Genomic DNA, 15974 nt, shown 5'->3' with positions numbered 1-15974 from the left:
TCAGGCGGCTGTGGCAGTTTTCAGGTTGCCAAGGAATATGGCAGAATCAGGTCTAGAACCCTTTCTTCTGCAATTTCCTCTTTTGGTCTCTCTCTCTCTCTTTCTTTCTCTTTTTTCTTTCCAGTTGACTTGCTCCATTATCCCAAACCTTACCTGGACCAAGAGGTCCTGTGTGATGTCCCTACTCTTGCTGAGGAAATCTCTGAAGACGTTCCAGTCACTTTAGTGGCAACACTATCAGACAGAAAAGGAAAGGGGTAGGCAAAGGGTGCTATCAATGGCAGAAGCAGGTCCCACTGTGTAGGGGACATCATTCTCTCTGCACAGAGAGCTCCTTCTATGCCCTTTTCACTGTGTGTCCTCGGTGCTTTGGCACACAGTAAGGTCATAGCAAGCATTTGGTGACCAGTAAGTGATGGTGTGCTCAGCATCTTTCAAACCGTGAGTAACAAGACTTACTACTTAATATGTCATACAATAAATATGGCGAGTCTCTACCACGCTGGAAAAGAAAAGGAATGAGAAGCATCGGGGCACTGTATCTAATGAAGCTAGACAGTGATCTGTAAATCAACATAGAATCTACTATTTTACTTTGGGTTATGCTTTTTAAAATTGGAAACATCATTGGCATTGTTGGTGGAACGTTGGCCAGAGGCTGGGCTGGGAACAACAGCATGGGGATGGTTCATGGAGCCCAGTCTCCCTCACTGTGAATCCACTCCACCTCAGGATCCCTCTGCACAAAGGGAAGTCTCTGAGAAACACCCTGAAGGAGCGTGGACTGCTGGAGGACTTTCTGAGGAGACACCAGTATGAGTTCAGCGAGAAGGTCTCCAACACCGGGATGGTGGCCAGTGAGCCTCTGACCAACTACCTAGATGTGAGTGTGTCTGCAGGCCTTCTCGGGGACGAATTCTCATGCTCCTAGGTTCTTGCCTTGCCAGAACATTCCCTCTTTCAGGAATTGGGGAGCCCGTGGGGGCACGGAGGCCACCTCCCTGCCGTCAGTAGCTCTACCATGGGCCAGCAGATCCAACAAAACCAGCCCCTCTGTTCTTCAGGGCTTCAAAAGCCCTGCTGGGATGGGTCTGAGTTCCAATGACTTCTGTCATACAGCTTGCTTCCCTGGATCAGGGGAAGCATGTTTTAGTGTGTGGTGACAGCAGGTGCCCAGTCTTCAGCTGCTAAGGCACGACTTGCGTTTTTCTCTTCTTCCCACCTAGGCAAGAACACCGTTGTGCCCTTTCCCTCTCTGGAGCCCCTTCCGCCGCCTCTCTTGGCAGTAAACAACCATTGCTTTTGTGCCTGTGTTTTCATTTCTAGATCCAGGTCACAGTGCTACCCCAGCCTCAAGGGCGCTGGCGGGGGCCGGGGGGGCAGGAGCTGGGATGGGCTCCTGGGATTCTGCCCCCTCGGCAGACGCCCCACCTCTGTGGCTAGCTTCTTCCTGCCTGGGCAGGGTAACCTGATCTCTTTCCCAGGCAGGACTTTGCTTCTGGTGCATGGTGTGCTTCTGAGCTGATTCCAGCACTGCTGTAGAGCTTGGGGAGGGAGTGCAGAGGGGGGCGAAGATGCAGAGTCCTCCCCCTGTGAAGTGGGCACAGCCTTTTCTTTTCTCCTCCTTGATGGCCCTCTTCCCAGGTCTCTGAGTAGAAAACACAGGACCCACAGGACTCTGTGCCTGGCATCAACTCCTCCTCAGTGCCCCCCCACCCCTGACTACACCTCTGACCAGAGCTGTCTGTCTTTAGAGTGAGTACTTCGGAACGATCTCCATTGGGACACCACCCCAGGAGTTCACGGTGGTGTTTGACACGGGCTCCTCGGAACTCTGGGTGCCCTCTGTCTACTGTAGCAGCCGAGTTTGCCGTGAGTATCTTACTTCCCACCTTACACACCCCTCTTGTTCCTTCGTTTCCGGTCTCCCAGACGTGGAAATGGAGGTCTAGAGAAGAGAAGGGTCTTGGCTGAGTTTACTCAGATAACAGAGAAAATGAGCATGGAAACCACACACCTGGGGTTCCTTCTCTTTCGTGTTTAGAATTGCATGGGCAGGGGGTGGGGGTGGGCTGGGCTTTCTTGACTAAACTATGAGACCATGCTGCAGAGAGACCAGACTGCTTGGTTTACCCAGAGAGAATGGCTGATACATAGATGGCCCCTGTTCTTACAAGGTCTAGTGAGGGTTTCCACCCTGCTTGGGAATGTTGAGGGCAAGATGACCCTGAGGTTCCACTGATCTGGGTCTTTGTTACAGAAAACCATCACCGCTTTGACCCATCCAAGTCCTTCACCTTCCAGAACCTGAGCAAGCCCCTGTTTGTCCAGTATGGCACTGGCAGAGTGCAGGGCTTCCTGGGCTATGACACTGTCACAGTAAGTGAGGTGGCAATGGCCTGGGCTCACCCGACCTTCCCTGCAGCTTTCTCTCCCCCAATGGGTTCCAATGGGTTCTGCATTTGGTGGGAATGAGGATCCCATGGGTCCCGTCCACTGAGGGCTCAATGGATGAGGATTCTGAGAGGAACTCACATTGATAGTCATCTGTGTGACGCTCCCTTCCTTCCTCCACTGCTTCTTGTTTCTGTTCTCAGAACTCCACCTGAGCACTTCTCCCCAGTTTCTGGCGTTCATTTCCCCATCTTGGCCACACTTGGCCCGTGTCGCTCAGTTGACTCCACTCACACTCTGTCTATGGTCATGTCGCCTCTAGCTCCCTTCCCCTTGGCTTGGTCTACCCCCAGCCTTTGCTTTCAGCAGAATGGCACTCTCTCACAAGGTCTCCCACCGTTCTATAAAATCACACACCGCCTGTGACCTCACCATGACACAGTTTTCTTCGAGGGCTCATTGGCACCTGCTCTATTGCTGCTTTCAAAAATTCATCGCTGGTCTCTCGTGTTGGATAAAACATTCCCCAAGGCAGAGACTTGTTTTTGGCCATTGCCACATCCTCAAAGCCTTACATCTGGCACGTCAGAGACCCTCAAGAATAGTTTGTTGGCTGAAAGCAAGAGAACCGAGTTACTCCTTAGCACTTAGCCACTGTTCATTCACTCACACCATGAATGCTTGCTCTAAAGAAGACAGTGATGGACAAGAGGAGAGCGGACCTGCTCGCCTCATGCTTCCTAGCAAAAGGCACTCAGGCGGCCTGTGTGAGCGTGGCCTGCACACAAAAGACAAGTCAGATGGCTTTGAACACTGTTGAGAGAGGGTAAGAAGAAACCAAAACTGGAACGTGTGGAAGAGAGTGGAATCAGAGGACGGAGATTTGGTGGGCACGGTGGTTTGTTACACACTGGAACCCAAGTGATAGACTTCCGGAAGCCAGGCTTGAGATGATCTGGGGTCAGCACCGCAGAAGAGGGAGCGCAAGAACCCTGGGACTGGGAGCAGCTGGGGCAGTCGAGGAAGGGGACAGAGGCCGCATGGGGGGCAAAGTGAGCTAAGGTAAGCTGTGAGAGCTGGGGCCAGAAGGGATGATTCTGTTCTGCCTCTGCTGAGATGTACGAGGCAGTTGTAGTCTGCGTGGCAGGCTTGATTTCAGATGTTAAAGCTCACATTGGCTGCCCAGCGTGGAGGCTGATGAATTTTGTGGGACAGAGCAGAGGCAGGAGGCCTGCTTCAACCCTTTGTGTGGCTCCGAGCAGGCTGGTGGACACATCTACCTGCCGGGGAAATGGGCAAATCAAGAACCACCTTCTTAAGCATGGTACCAACAGCTGTTCAGTAAACAGACATTCAGTGAACGCTCAATGGGTGTCCAGTTATTTAGCTTTGGCCCCTAGTTAAGATTCAGGCATTATTATTCCGTTGATCGGATAAGGGATGGAGACCTGGAGAGGAACTTATTCAAGCTCAGTCAGCAGGTGACTCACCCGCTTTGTGAATGGCGATGTCTCCTCGGCTCGGCTCGTGTCTGAGAGAGGACCAGGAAGGCGCAGGCGCAGCTGCTTCTGCAGGCAGTGATGAAACAGTCACCATCCCACTTCCTTTGGGCTTGTTCCCAACATGAAACCTGTGTCTACCTCGAACGCTCTCTCCTCTTCCTGTCCTTATCAGACCAGTTCTTCAAAACCAAGCAGAAAATGTGGAGGACCCAGCTCACTCCAATCTCTCAAGCTGAAAATAAGCCTGCACTATCTATAAAAGGGTAGACAGGCCAGTGAGGGAGGGCTGGATGCCGACACTGACCTGTGATCCTAGGCGGACTGCTCCATCCCTGAACTTCTCTGTCTCTGGCTGCAGAAGCTCCCTGGTGGAAGTCATCATGGCAATTTTTTTTCTTCTTTGCAGGTCTCTGATATTGTAGTTCCCCACCAGACTGTGGGCCTGAGTACCCAGGAGCCAGGTGAAATCTTCAACTACTCTCCATTTGATGGCATCCTGGGGCTGTCCTACCCTTCTCTTGCCTCCAAGTATTCAGTACCCATATTTGACAACATGATGAAGAGGCACCTGGTCGCCCAAGACCTGTTCTCTGTTTACATGAGCAGGTAGGAGCTGCATCCACCAAGGGTCTGACTTTGTACCTGGTAAGGGCTGCTGGCTGAGGGGAATGTCTGCCCCTTGGAGACTTCCTGTCAAGGTAGCCACCACCATCCAAACCATCTCCATCCTGGCTTCCAGGCACCTCTACCTTCTGTCCAAAGACCACTGGAGTCATTTATGCAGCTAGAGTTTACTGGGACTGATGACTTTCATTCTACCTTAAGTTAAACAAACAAACAAACAAAACAAAGCCTTGCTGGGGATGTGTTAGAGGGTTTACTTAACATGTGCTGGGCCCGTTCAATCTCTAGTACTACAAACCACAGCTACAAACAACAACAACAAAAGCCAAGTCTGTTCCCATCTCTAGATGAGGGCTTTCAGCATGCTCTTCTAAAGACACAGGATCTCAGGAGTCACTTGTCATCATCTTTGAGATCCCGTAGAGTCCTGGCTTCTCCTTCCACCAGGGAGAGAAAAAGAGGGATGCTTATTCGGGCACTAGCGTCCGAGACAGGCCTGGAGTCCGGGGAACCTGCTCCAGTGCCCCTCACGTCACCTTCCTGCTCTTACGATGACCTAGCTCAGCTTAGACTTAGGGGAGTGGCTGCACAAGGAGAATGAGGGCACCCCCCAGGAGAAGAGGCTGGACAACTGAGGAGAGGGGACCCCGGGCAAAGAGGAAGGTGGTACCTTTCATTCATGCATGCATCTAGATATTCATTCACTCCATGCGTATTTACTAGGCTGTCTCCATGCAGAGGTTATGTCAGGACATAGGCACACACATCAGCAATCAAGACAAGCTGGAAGATAGACTTTAGCAAAGGGAATAGTCAGTACACAGTAATTCACACTGTAACCAAGTAATTGCGAGAAGGGCACCCCAGCAAAGAACGGGGCATATAGGTACCTTAAAATATAAATGTCCACTCTGACATGGGTCTGTACACCTGCGTGTACATGTGTGAACATGTACACAGGACAAGTCAGGGCGGGTTTCACCAAACATGGGTGGGAATTACCCAGGCGAGGGCCAGAGAATCAGCACGTTTTAGGCAGCAGGTACTGTGTTCTAAAACCTGGAGGTAGGAAGGGCTGGAGTTCCAGGAGGTGAAACAGTGTGAGTAGAGGAGGAAGTGTGTGAGTGTGTCCCACTGAGCATGCAACAGTACCCAGAGGGAGCAGGAGGGATCTGGCTCTGGGAGGCGGTTTTAACCCAAAGTGTAGGGCCTTATGAAGATTCCTTCTCTATATGCCTTGGGTGGAGGCCCTGGGGTGCTGGGAAGACCTAGGGTAGCAGGTCAGAATCTGGTGGTCCCCTGACCTGCGTGGTGAGTCACTACCTCCTCTCCCATGGCAGCGTTGAATCAGGGCTGTGGATCAGAGGGACGGGGAACTGCAGCTGTTGGGGTGGGGCTGGAGGGAGGTAGTGGAAGGCTTTTGGGTTTCTATCCATCTGCCTTGGGGTGGGACTGGACACTCCTTACCAGCAGGGCATCTGATGCCACAGAGAGGCCTTTCTTGGTTCCAGGAATGACCAAGGGAGCATGCTCACGCTGGGGGCCATCGATCAGTCCTACTTTGTAGGCTCACTGCACTGGGTGCCTGTGACTGTGCAGGGGTATTGGCAGTTCACAGTGGACAGGTAGGTGAGCGGAACCTTGCATGGGCCCCTTGGAGAGGCTGACTCTTGATGTGTGGATATGGGGGCTCAGGAGTCACACCACAGGGCCTGGAAGAACTGCACCCAGTAGCTCTGCGGTTATCAATTGATTCTGATAGCCCGCTGTGAGGCCAGCATCCTTTGCAAGTGGTTATGCTGCACGTCCACCTTGCACTGGCCACACCGACACCTACTGCCTGGGAGACACTGTGCGGAGTGGTTATTCGGCTGTTTCATTGTTCCCACTGAGCCTGTAGGAGGCTGGTGTCGGTCGTGTCTTCAGTGTGTAAGTTACAGACTTTTGGTCTGAGCCTTATGACCGTCCTTAAGTTGATTGAGGGATTGCTCATGTACCCATTTTGCTCATGAGAAGCCCAAGTTTACAAATGTTGGGAGACTCATCCGAGACATGTATCAAGCAAATGGCAGAGAAAACTGGATCCTCAGGCAACGGGTTAGTCCTGAGTCTGCTCACAGAATGGCACACAAATGGATCATTTTGTTGTTATTTGGACCCTTGCAATTTGAGCTGTTCTCACTTTACCCACCAATTAAGGGGAGATAGTTCAGCCTTTTCTCTGAATTTGGAAAGTTTGGGGGGCAGGGTTCCAAGTAGAAGCTCAAAAAAAGGGGGGTCTGGACCTCCTTCCTTCCTCGAGGATCTTGGCAGGGGCGGGAAGGACTCAGGGAGATACAGGTTGGTACTGTGAAGCCCCTCTGCTTAATCTTCCAGGATCACAATCAATGATGAAGTGGTGGCCTGTCAAGGTGGTTGCCCTGCCGTTCTGGACACAGGCACTGCCCTGCTGGCGGGTCCTGATGGAGACATCCTGACTATCCAGCAGGCCATTGGGGCTGTGCAGGGCCAGTATGGCCAGGTAAGGTCAGGCCCTCTCCTTACCTCCAGAGAACCCCCCTGAATAAAGAGCCCCTTTCTACACAGAAGAAATGCTGAAGAAGAATGTTGGGTGAGCCCATTTTTCAAGAGTGAGCAATGTATCCCTTCCAGCTTTGGTCTGTCCTTGCTGTGTGTGTGTGTGTGGGGGGGCAGTTCCTGGTCCTCTGAGAAGCTATGCTTTCTGTGACCTTTGCTGTGACCTTTTTTTGTACCCTCTTTTGTTCCGTAGTTTAAAATTGACTGCTGGAGGTTGGGCATCATGCCCACAGTTGTCTTTGAGATCCATGGCAGGAAGTTCCCGCTGCCACCCTCAGCCTATACCAACCAGGTATGAGCTTCAGGAGAGAGATGCTCTGGGTCCATCTAGCATCCCTTCCCCTGGAACTTGGCCACATCAGTGAATTTGGTGAGGTCAAATGTCATGGACCAGACAAAGCCTGCAAGGCCTTTTGAGTGGGCCACGACATTTATCATTGAGCCTATTTGTGTGGCCATGATAGCTCCTTGCCGAAAGAAATGGGAAACCGGAGGGACACCAAGGGCTTGGAGGACGGATATAGATTGGACCCAAACCACCCACCAAGACCTCCATCCACTGTTCAAACGTCCAAGCCCTGGCGGCTTAGAATTCTATCTAGGATTTCCATAGCTCATTTTGTCTGTTGTGGGGACTGCTGTTCTCAGCATGGCCTGATCTCCAGTACCCCAAACTAATAATTATTAGGGCAATGGATGTTCAGTGTGATGGTAAGGGGTCAGATGTGGGGTACAGTACATTGGGTCAGGACTTAGAGCCATAGGAGCTCACCAAAATAACTTCAGATTAAGTCAATTTCATTTTTTAAAGATTCTTTTCTGCCTTTAATCCCAGCACTTGGGAGGCAGAGGCAAGAGGATTTCTGTGAGTTTGAGGCCAGCCTGGTCTACATAGTGAGCTCCAGGACAGCCAGAACTACATAGAGAAACCCTGTCACAAAAAATAAAACAAAAAATTTACTTTTTTATTTTCTTTCATGTGTCTTAGTATTTTGCCTGCTTGTACATATATGCAATATGTGCGAGCCTAGTGTCCATGGGTATCAGGATAGGGTATCAGATCCCTTGGAACTGGAGTCACCAATGGTTGTGAGTCACCATGTGGGTGCTGGAAACTGAAACTGGGTCCTCTGGAAAGCAACAAGTGCTTCTTAACTTCCGAGCCCTCTCTCCAGTACATTATTTTTAGTGTGTGTGTGTGTGTGTGTGTGTGTGTGTGTGTGTGTGTGTGTGTAGGATGGGGGTAGGGATGGGGGTGGGGGGTATGTGCATGTGAATACAGTTGCCTGTAGAGGCCAGAAGAGGGTGTAAGATTCCCTGGAGCTGGATTTACAGGCAGTTTTGAGCCACCTAATGTGGATGCTGGGAACTCTGGTCCTCTGCAAGAAGCATGTGCTGGTGATTGCTGAGCCATCTCGTCAGTCCCTACTTTCTTCATCTGATGAATCCCATTCTCTCTGTTTACCTGGGAAGGTGATTTCAAGGATGAAATGAGACAAGAGAGAGTACCTGAGCGATGGGGTAAGAAATGCTTGTCACTGAATCAAATTTCATCTCAGTGTTGCCTTTTCCAGGAACTGGACTCCTCCTGCTCCAGTGGCTTCAAGTTTGGTTCCCAGATGTGGATCCTGGGGGATGTTTTCATTCGGGAGTTCTACAGTGTCTTCGACAGGGCCAACAATCGTGTTGGGCTGGCCAAGGCTATCTGATTATACAACTACATCAGACCATGTTTTCCCTAAACACACACACACACACACATACACACACACACTCGACTTATCAAGTGGAAAGTCTCCCAATAAACACTGCATTTCTTCAAAGACCATTTCCTCTTGTTTTTAATGGCACTGGAGCTCAGCACTAATATGGGGTTGGGCTTTGCCTCCTGTACACTGTGTGGGCAGAGCTGTGGCCAAATGAGTTGAGGAGGGATAGGGATGTGGTTGGTGAGTAGAAACTTCCACGAAAGGAATGGCTATTTCAAGCTGAGGTGGAGGAGACTAGGCATGTGTTGTCCACCTGTCTTCCCACTCTAGAGCTTTCTAGAAGAGGGTATCTGAGGATTAGAGGCCAGGGTGTGGTGTTAGGGCTGAGTAGAGGACACTCAGGCCATGGAGGGGATATCTGCAGGTTAACAAAGAGTAGGACTTCATTACTGTTGCAGACAAGGGTGGGAAATGCAAAATGTCTTGGAAGGCTCCAGGGTCATAAGCTGCTGTTTGTCTTGCGTGAGCCACAAATTGATCATCAGTGCTCAGGGCATATTCGTATTGGTCTGCTTTGAGGCTGGCAGTTGAGGCCAGGTGCCAGCAGCCAAGTTCCCAGGGAGGACTGTGGTGTCAAGTAAATGGAACACCCTCGCCCTCAGCCTTGAACATTCTTCCTGAAAGGGCCATCACAGAGCGAGACCAGGGATTGAAGGTAGATTTGCTGTTTTTTTTCTTGTTGTGTTTCAATGGACCCTCAGCCACCGTGGGGAACAGGCAGACAAGATTCCAGGGGAGATCCCCAGAGTTTGGAGTCTGTGTGGACTCCCTAGAAAGTACTCTTCTGGAGGCTGCATGGGTATGCTTCTACTCCCCTTTCTCTTTTTCTTTGCATGTGTGTGTATGCGTGTGTGTGCAGGAGCCTGCAGTAGCATGCAGGAGTGCATATGGAGGTCAGATGACAACTTCTAGAACATCATCCTCAGGAACACCATCCACTTCTCTTGAGACAGGATTTCTCGTTGGCCTGGAGCTTGCTCACCAGTTAGCCTAGAATGGCTGATCAAGGAGCCCCAGGAATTCTCCCATCTTTGCCTCCAGTGCTGGGGTCACACACGTACGGGTACCACTATGCCCAGCATCTTTACTGGGTTCTGGGGCCCAAACTCAGGTGTTCATGCTCTCAAGCAAGTGCTGTATTGGCTGAGCCATCTCCTCAGCCTTGGTACTGCTTTCTTTTGACTGGCTTTTCCCTAGGACAGTGTAAGAATTCAGACTTCTGTTAACTGGAGTCAGCTTTTTATAGTCCTAGTGACGTCACGCAGTGATAGTGAAGGATTAGACTTATTTTCACTTGTCTTGGAAGGCCTTGAAGTGGGAGTGGGTAGGGAGAGGCCTCATGCTGCCTAGTCCCATCCCCGTTTGTCTTGACAACAGGCAAATGGAGGAGGATGGGTAAGACAGGCAGGGTCTCCCGGTCGGAAGCTCCTGGCTTGGTAGTGATGCTTCAGAGGAGACTAAAGAGGGAAGTGGGGTGTTCTTGACAGTCCCAGTGGGGGTGATGCTGGGAGTTTATTACTGACTTGACCATCTGGAGGCATCTCTTGGGGGTCTTTCTCAAAAATGACCAAACACGAAAAGATGAGGGACCAGGGCAGTGGAGGCACCACTCATCCATGGTACCGGAGAGGGTCTGCAGAGGGGCAGGCCTGGCCTCTAACAGGGAAGGTGCAGAACTGGGCTGTGGGGATGAGGTGTTGGAGGAATGACTCCAGCTACATCCCTGCGGAGCTGAGAGTCTGGGCTGACTTGGGGTAGAAGCCATAAGAGACTATGAGGGATTTCAGGACAGGGGTGGTACCTTCAGTGGTTAGGCCCTGGTCTCTGAGCCTCAGGGGACTGGAAAGGAAGGTTGTTGCTGGCAAGGACTAAGATCTGGCTTTTCTAAGCCTCACTTTTCATACACAGGACCAATACTGCCTATTTGTGAAGCGTGAGACAGAATTGGGTCATGTTCATTATTTTCAGTCTTTGTATAGATTAAAAAAAAAAAAAAAAGAAGTAAAGAGTTATTGGATAAGCTTACAAAAATCCTGTTATGTGTTTCAGAGGTTTACATTTAACAATTGTATTTCAAATACTCAAACCTCCTTTGGAGGCCATAGAGAAAGTCTAAATGTGGTGACTGTCATAAACACAAGGCTTGGATCCAACAGACTCACCCCATAGTGCTCACCTGGCCCTGGTGGTGCTCCTTGTCATGAACTGTTGGTGAGGACAGGAAGCCTGGCATAGCATCCCCATCCTGGCTTCTCAGGGTATGGCCTGTACGGCAAGCTGTGGCCTTGGTTCTGCTGCTAACTCAGGCCAGTGCTCTACCTGTAATGTTCTCCACACTAGCACCCTTCTGGGTGCATTTTTGTCGTCCGCCATATGTCACATCAAACTGCCTGTCTTCAGGATGTTCCTCATCAGGCTGGTGTTTAGTCTCGATCGTGGGTGAGGACAGTGGGTGAGGGGTGGGCTAGTGGCCTTTAGAGAATTACTGTTCCCTGAGTGCTGGGTCTGGGCCAGGGATGAATGAAGGGGCCACCAGCACATCTCTCTGTGGTGTGGTGGGGGTGGGGGATGCTCTTCAGGGCTGGGCTGGAACACGAACGCTTCCCACTCCGTGTGTGGGGTGGTGGACCAGTTTGCAGGGAGAACAGCAGGGGCCCCTGGGTGGCTGTTGTGCGTGGCCTCACCAGCACCCAGGAGCAGGGCTTTGGGTCACCTTCTGCTCCCTTTGTCTGCTGTGTCCTTCTCTTCCCTCACTTTCAACTCTCCTCACGCTTCAGACCCACTTCAGTCTCATCTGCTCCAGGATGATAGCCCACTCCTTTGCTTCCTGGGCTGTCACTCAGCAGCTCCATTTAAAGCAGCATTTCTGAGTCATAGTTATACATCTGTCTCTGACTGAGATGCTTCAGGACAGTGGGGTGTTTGTCTGTCCTGTGAATCCTTGGCTGTATGGCGGGGCTGAGTTCCTAGCCCAACACAGAGAGGCTCAGCCTGTGCCTGCGGGCATCTGTGCCTTTGTGATATGTGGACCTCTGACAGGATGGCATGAATAGTGAGTGTGAGAAACCTGAGTGCAAGGACACACACACACACACACACACACACACACACACACACACACACACAAACACACCAGACCCCCACAGAGACACAGGCAGACAGACAGATGGACACCCACCTACAACTCCCCCATGCACAAAGACCCACACAGAGACACAGACAGACACATATACATGCACACACACACACACACACACGCCCAGACCCACACCCAGAGACACACCAGACACACACAGAGACACAGACACAGACACACACACAGACAAGACATACATACACACACACAGACCCCCACACAGAGACACACCAGACCTCCACAGAGACACAGACAGACAGACAGATGGACACCCACCTACAACCCCCCCATGCACAGGGACACAGACACAGACAGACACATATACATGCACACACCCACACACCCACACACATACCCACACCCCCCCCACACACAGAGACACACCAGACACATGCAGAGACAGACACAGACACAGACACACAGACAGAGACAAGACACACACACGCACACACACCCACACACAGAGACACACCAGACACACACAGAGACACAAAGACAGACACATATACATAAACACACACACACACACACCCAGAGACACACCAGACACACACAGAGACACAGACACAGACACACACACGCAGACACACACACACACACACACACACACACACACACACACACACACACACACACACACACACACACACACACAAGTACATGTACCCACATGCCCTGACCTGAGTTGACAGGCAAAAACCTCCTGCCCATTTCCAGCCCTTCTGCCTCTGCATCCCTCACCTCCTTGCCAGTTCTCATGCTAATAAGAGGAAGCATTAGCCTGGGGAGCTGCTTGGAAAGGAAGTCTTTGAAATGGAAATGTTATGACAAAATGATGGATTGTTTTCCTGGAGCTGTGTGGTTTGTTTCTTCCTCGTGGCAGAAGGGAGAATAGAACAGACAGGAATAGCAGAGGCTGCCCCATGGCAGAGTCCAAAATGGTGTAAGGCAGTGACATCTGTACCAAGAGCAGGAAGTAGGGACTGGGGAAAGGTGAGGGCAGCTGAGAGACAGACCTTGGCTCCCGTCAGGTAGCTCTGCTCATCCCTGGGGGACACAGCTTGTAGCAACTGTGGGGAGTGGGCAGGACTGATGCCAAAGGGACATCTGGGCTATCCATCTGCCTGGGTCATCGCAGCACCTCACAGCTTGCCTCCGTCTTCTCTGCTGTCCCCTAGGCATGCTGTGTTCCTTGCCTTCTCTGTCATCACAGAATGCTCCTCATCCTCCATGCCAGCTCAAGTGTCACCTCCTCTGAGAAGGTGTCTATTACACCTAAACCTCTGTCCCAAACCACAGGAACCATCGATGTCTGAGTCCAGACCCCAAATTGTCGCTTGTCTTCTTCATTTTAGAGTGTGACACACAGAAAGACCCTCCCACTAATAGGAGAGAGAAGTTACCAACGGGTGAATACGAACATGTTATTTTCTGCTTATATTGCGTGGCTTTCTAATGACAGACAAGTCATTTCGAACCTTTTATAGTGTTTAGTGTTGGCATAGAGGTTCTGCACATGAATGTTGAGTGAATAAACGCAGTCCTCGACTTTCCGACCCAGGAGTCAGCTCTAGTCCTAGAGCGCCCTCTAGTGACCAGACCTCAAATGCCAGCCTAGAGCATCTTGATTATACCTGGGACATTCTTGCCTACCTCAGATGACTTTGGGAGCAGAGGTCAACCAAACAATACACTTGACTGGTTTACCTCACACACACCATAGGGGCAGTTTCTTCAGGGGATGCATAGGAAAGGAGGTCCCTGCCCTCCATCCCTAACTCTGTATCTCTCTGGTTAACCTTTCTCTTTTTGGTCTCTATTAGGACCCCTCCCTTTCTGATCCTTCTGGATTGCTGCAATGCTGGTATTGAGCGCTGGGGGAGCTATCCAGGTGAGAATGTGTCTACTGTGCGTGTCTTAAGGGATTCAGGGCAGCACTGGTCATCCAGGTCAGCAGGGAAGCCTGCCCCACTCCTCTACAGCAGTTACAGTGTTAGCAACCCATCCATGGGGCCATACGGGCTTTGCGCCTGGTGCTAGGGTTGGGCTGAGTGAGCTGGGCAGAGTTGTCTCTTTCTGCTTTTCAGTAGAGTTGCGTTTCCCATTTGAGGACTAGGGTGGCTTTGGCTGTCTCCTCTGGTACGGCAGTCTGGTATGTCTCTTCTGGCTATGGTAGTCTCCCATAGCCAAGGCTGATGTTTCATTACTGGTCTCCAAGTTCAGGCCATGACCCTTGAGAACCTCCTTTTCTCCCAGCACTCTGTTTAGCATCAAGACTAGAATAACTGCGCTCTTGGAGCTTTATTCTTAAGGCCCCTGAGAGGGGACGAGGGGTTTCGACAGATAAGCCTGTATGTGTCTGGCAGTGTTCTGGGTCAGCCATACCTCCTGTAGCTTTGAACTGGTGCATGGTAAGATCTGAAAGTAAGGTCTTCTTTGGAGCTCCCAACCTCAGCCATAGTCTCCGTACCAGCTCCCTGGGCCACAAGTCTGGGTGCATGTTCTCTGTTCACGAGGACAATAAGCAAAGCATAGAGAATTCCCAAGTGCTTTCCTGAGTCCACAGGAGGCACAGATTAGGAATCTGGACAGTTCAGAAATGGTCTTTAGCTGAGGAATCAGAGGAACTGGATGTAAGACTCCACATGGACATGCTCATCCCTGGATGGTAGCCTGGCTGTAGAATCTGGACCAGCCTTGGAGGGTTTGATTGGATCTAAGGAGGACAAGAAGAACTTTGGCAGCCTGCAAGGCAATCCCTGCAGAATCCAGTGGGTGTCTGCACAGATGTCTCCTGGACTTCTTTCTGTCAACTCCTGAATCCTAAAAGAGATGCTTGCCTGGAGTGGCATCCTTACAAGAGATGTCCTACCTCCTTATCATGTCTGTCAGCCTGCACAAGCAGTCATTACTCTATGGATGGAATCCCAGTCTGCTTGGGCTCAGGGACACAGGTCCCTAGGTAGGACATCTGCCAGTCAGAGGTCTCTGAACTAGGAAGGTAAAAACACATAACTGGTTTGGCCTGAGGTCCGGGGGGTCTCTGGGCTTTCTTTTTTTCCTTTCTTTTCTCTTTTTGTGTTTTTTTTTTTCCTAGACAGGGATTCTCTGTGTAGTTTTGGTGCCTGTCCTGGATCTGGCTCTGTAGACCAGGCTGGCCTCGAACTCACAGAGATCCACCCAGCTCTGCTTCCCGAGTGCTGGGATTAAAGGTGTGCACCACCACTGCCCAGCAATCCTGGGCTTTCTTGAGGTACCTTTCTGCCTCATCTGATCCTTCCTGGGTGTGCCTAGCACCAGGTGCTAAAGCCACAATGGTGAATGAAGCATCATTCTTCATTCACACAGAGATTCACGGAGTGTGGAAGCCAGCTTTCTGTCACCAGGAGAAATTACCCTAGAAAACTGACTTCCAAGGACGAATGGCTTATTTGGGGTGTCAGGGGCTTCCGTCTCTGGTTGGTGAATGTGTTGTTCTGCAGGGAGACAGCTTGTCATGGTAGGGGGTTTGCAACGGGGGTTTTCGTGTCATAGAAACCACGAAACAAAGAATGACAGTGAAGAGTTAGGGTCCCAGCATCCCCCCATGGACACACCTCCACGACGTAACTCCCTCTCACGAGGTACCTTCTAAAGGTCCTACCAGCTCCCATCAGCCCCACAGGCAGAGGAGCAAGCCTTAGACACGGATCCTTTGGGGGGCACTCCAAACCTCAGCTATAGCGGGTAGTGTGAGCTGTCGGATGTTCTCTCCTGGTGCGGTTTGTTGGGAGGACCCTATTTTGGGTTTACATCTTTAATACCCTGTTCTATTGTCCTCTCAGTTGGTTGCAGTGTCCTAGAAAAGCTGGTAATTCTGAAATCAGATTCCATCTGCCAGACTGTTATTTATGCCAGCGAGCAGCACAGAAATCTCCATCAGGCCCCGTGTCCTAGTTGTCGGGTCCAGACACTGTGCTTTGCATCCCGTGT

General features: G+C 51.0%; 1 protein-coding gene across 1 annotated transcript; it reads left to right on the top strand.

The window, feature by feature from the left end:
- Positions 1–637: 637 nt before the first annotated feature.
- LOC128106666 (chymosin-like) lies at positions 638–8923 on the top strand (the record flags this gene model as incomplete). The annotated part of the gene is made up of 8 exons (XM_052732220.1): positions 638–883; positions 1755–1872; positions 2261–2379; positions 4303–4502; positions 6032–6145; positions 6897–7041; positions 7291–7389; positions 8672–8923. Coding segments are annotated over 8 exons (1176 nt in total), but the record flags the coding sequence as incomplete, so codon positions are not given.
- Positions 8924–15974: the final 7051 nt, after the last annotated feature.

This window comes from Peromyscus californicus, unplaced genomic scaffold (genome assembly GCF_007827085.1).
Source record: "Peromyscus californicus insignis strain IS unplaced genomic scaffold, ASM782708v3 Scaffold_9__1_contigs__length_137607984, whole genome shotgun sequence".
Taxonomy (NCBI): Eukaryota; Metazoa; Chordata; class Mammalia; order Rodentia; family Cricetidae; genus Peromyscus; species Peromyscus californicus.
The sequence above is the reverse complement of the archived record's forward strand: the minus strand, read 5'-3'. Positions and strand labels throughout refer to the sequence as shown.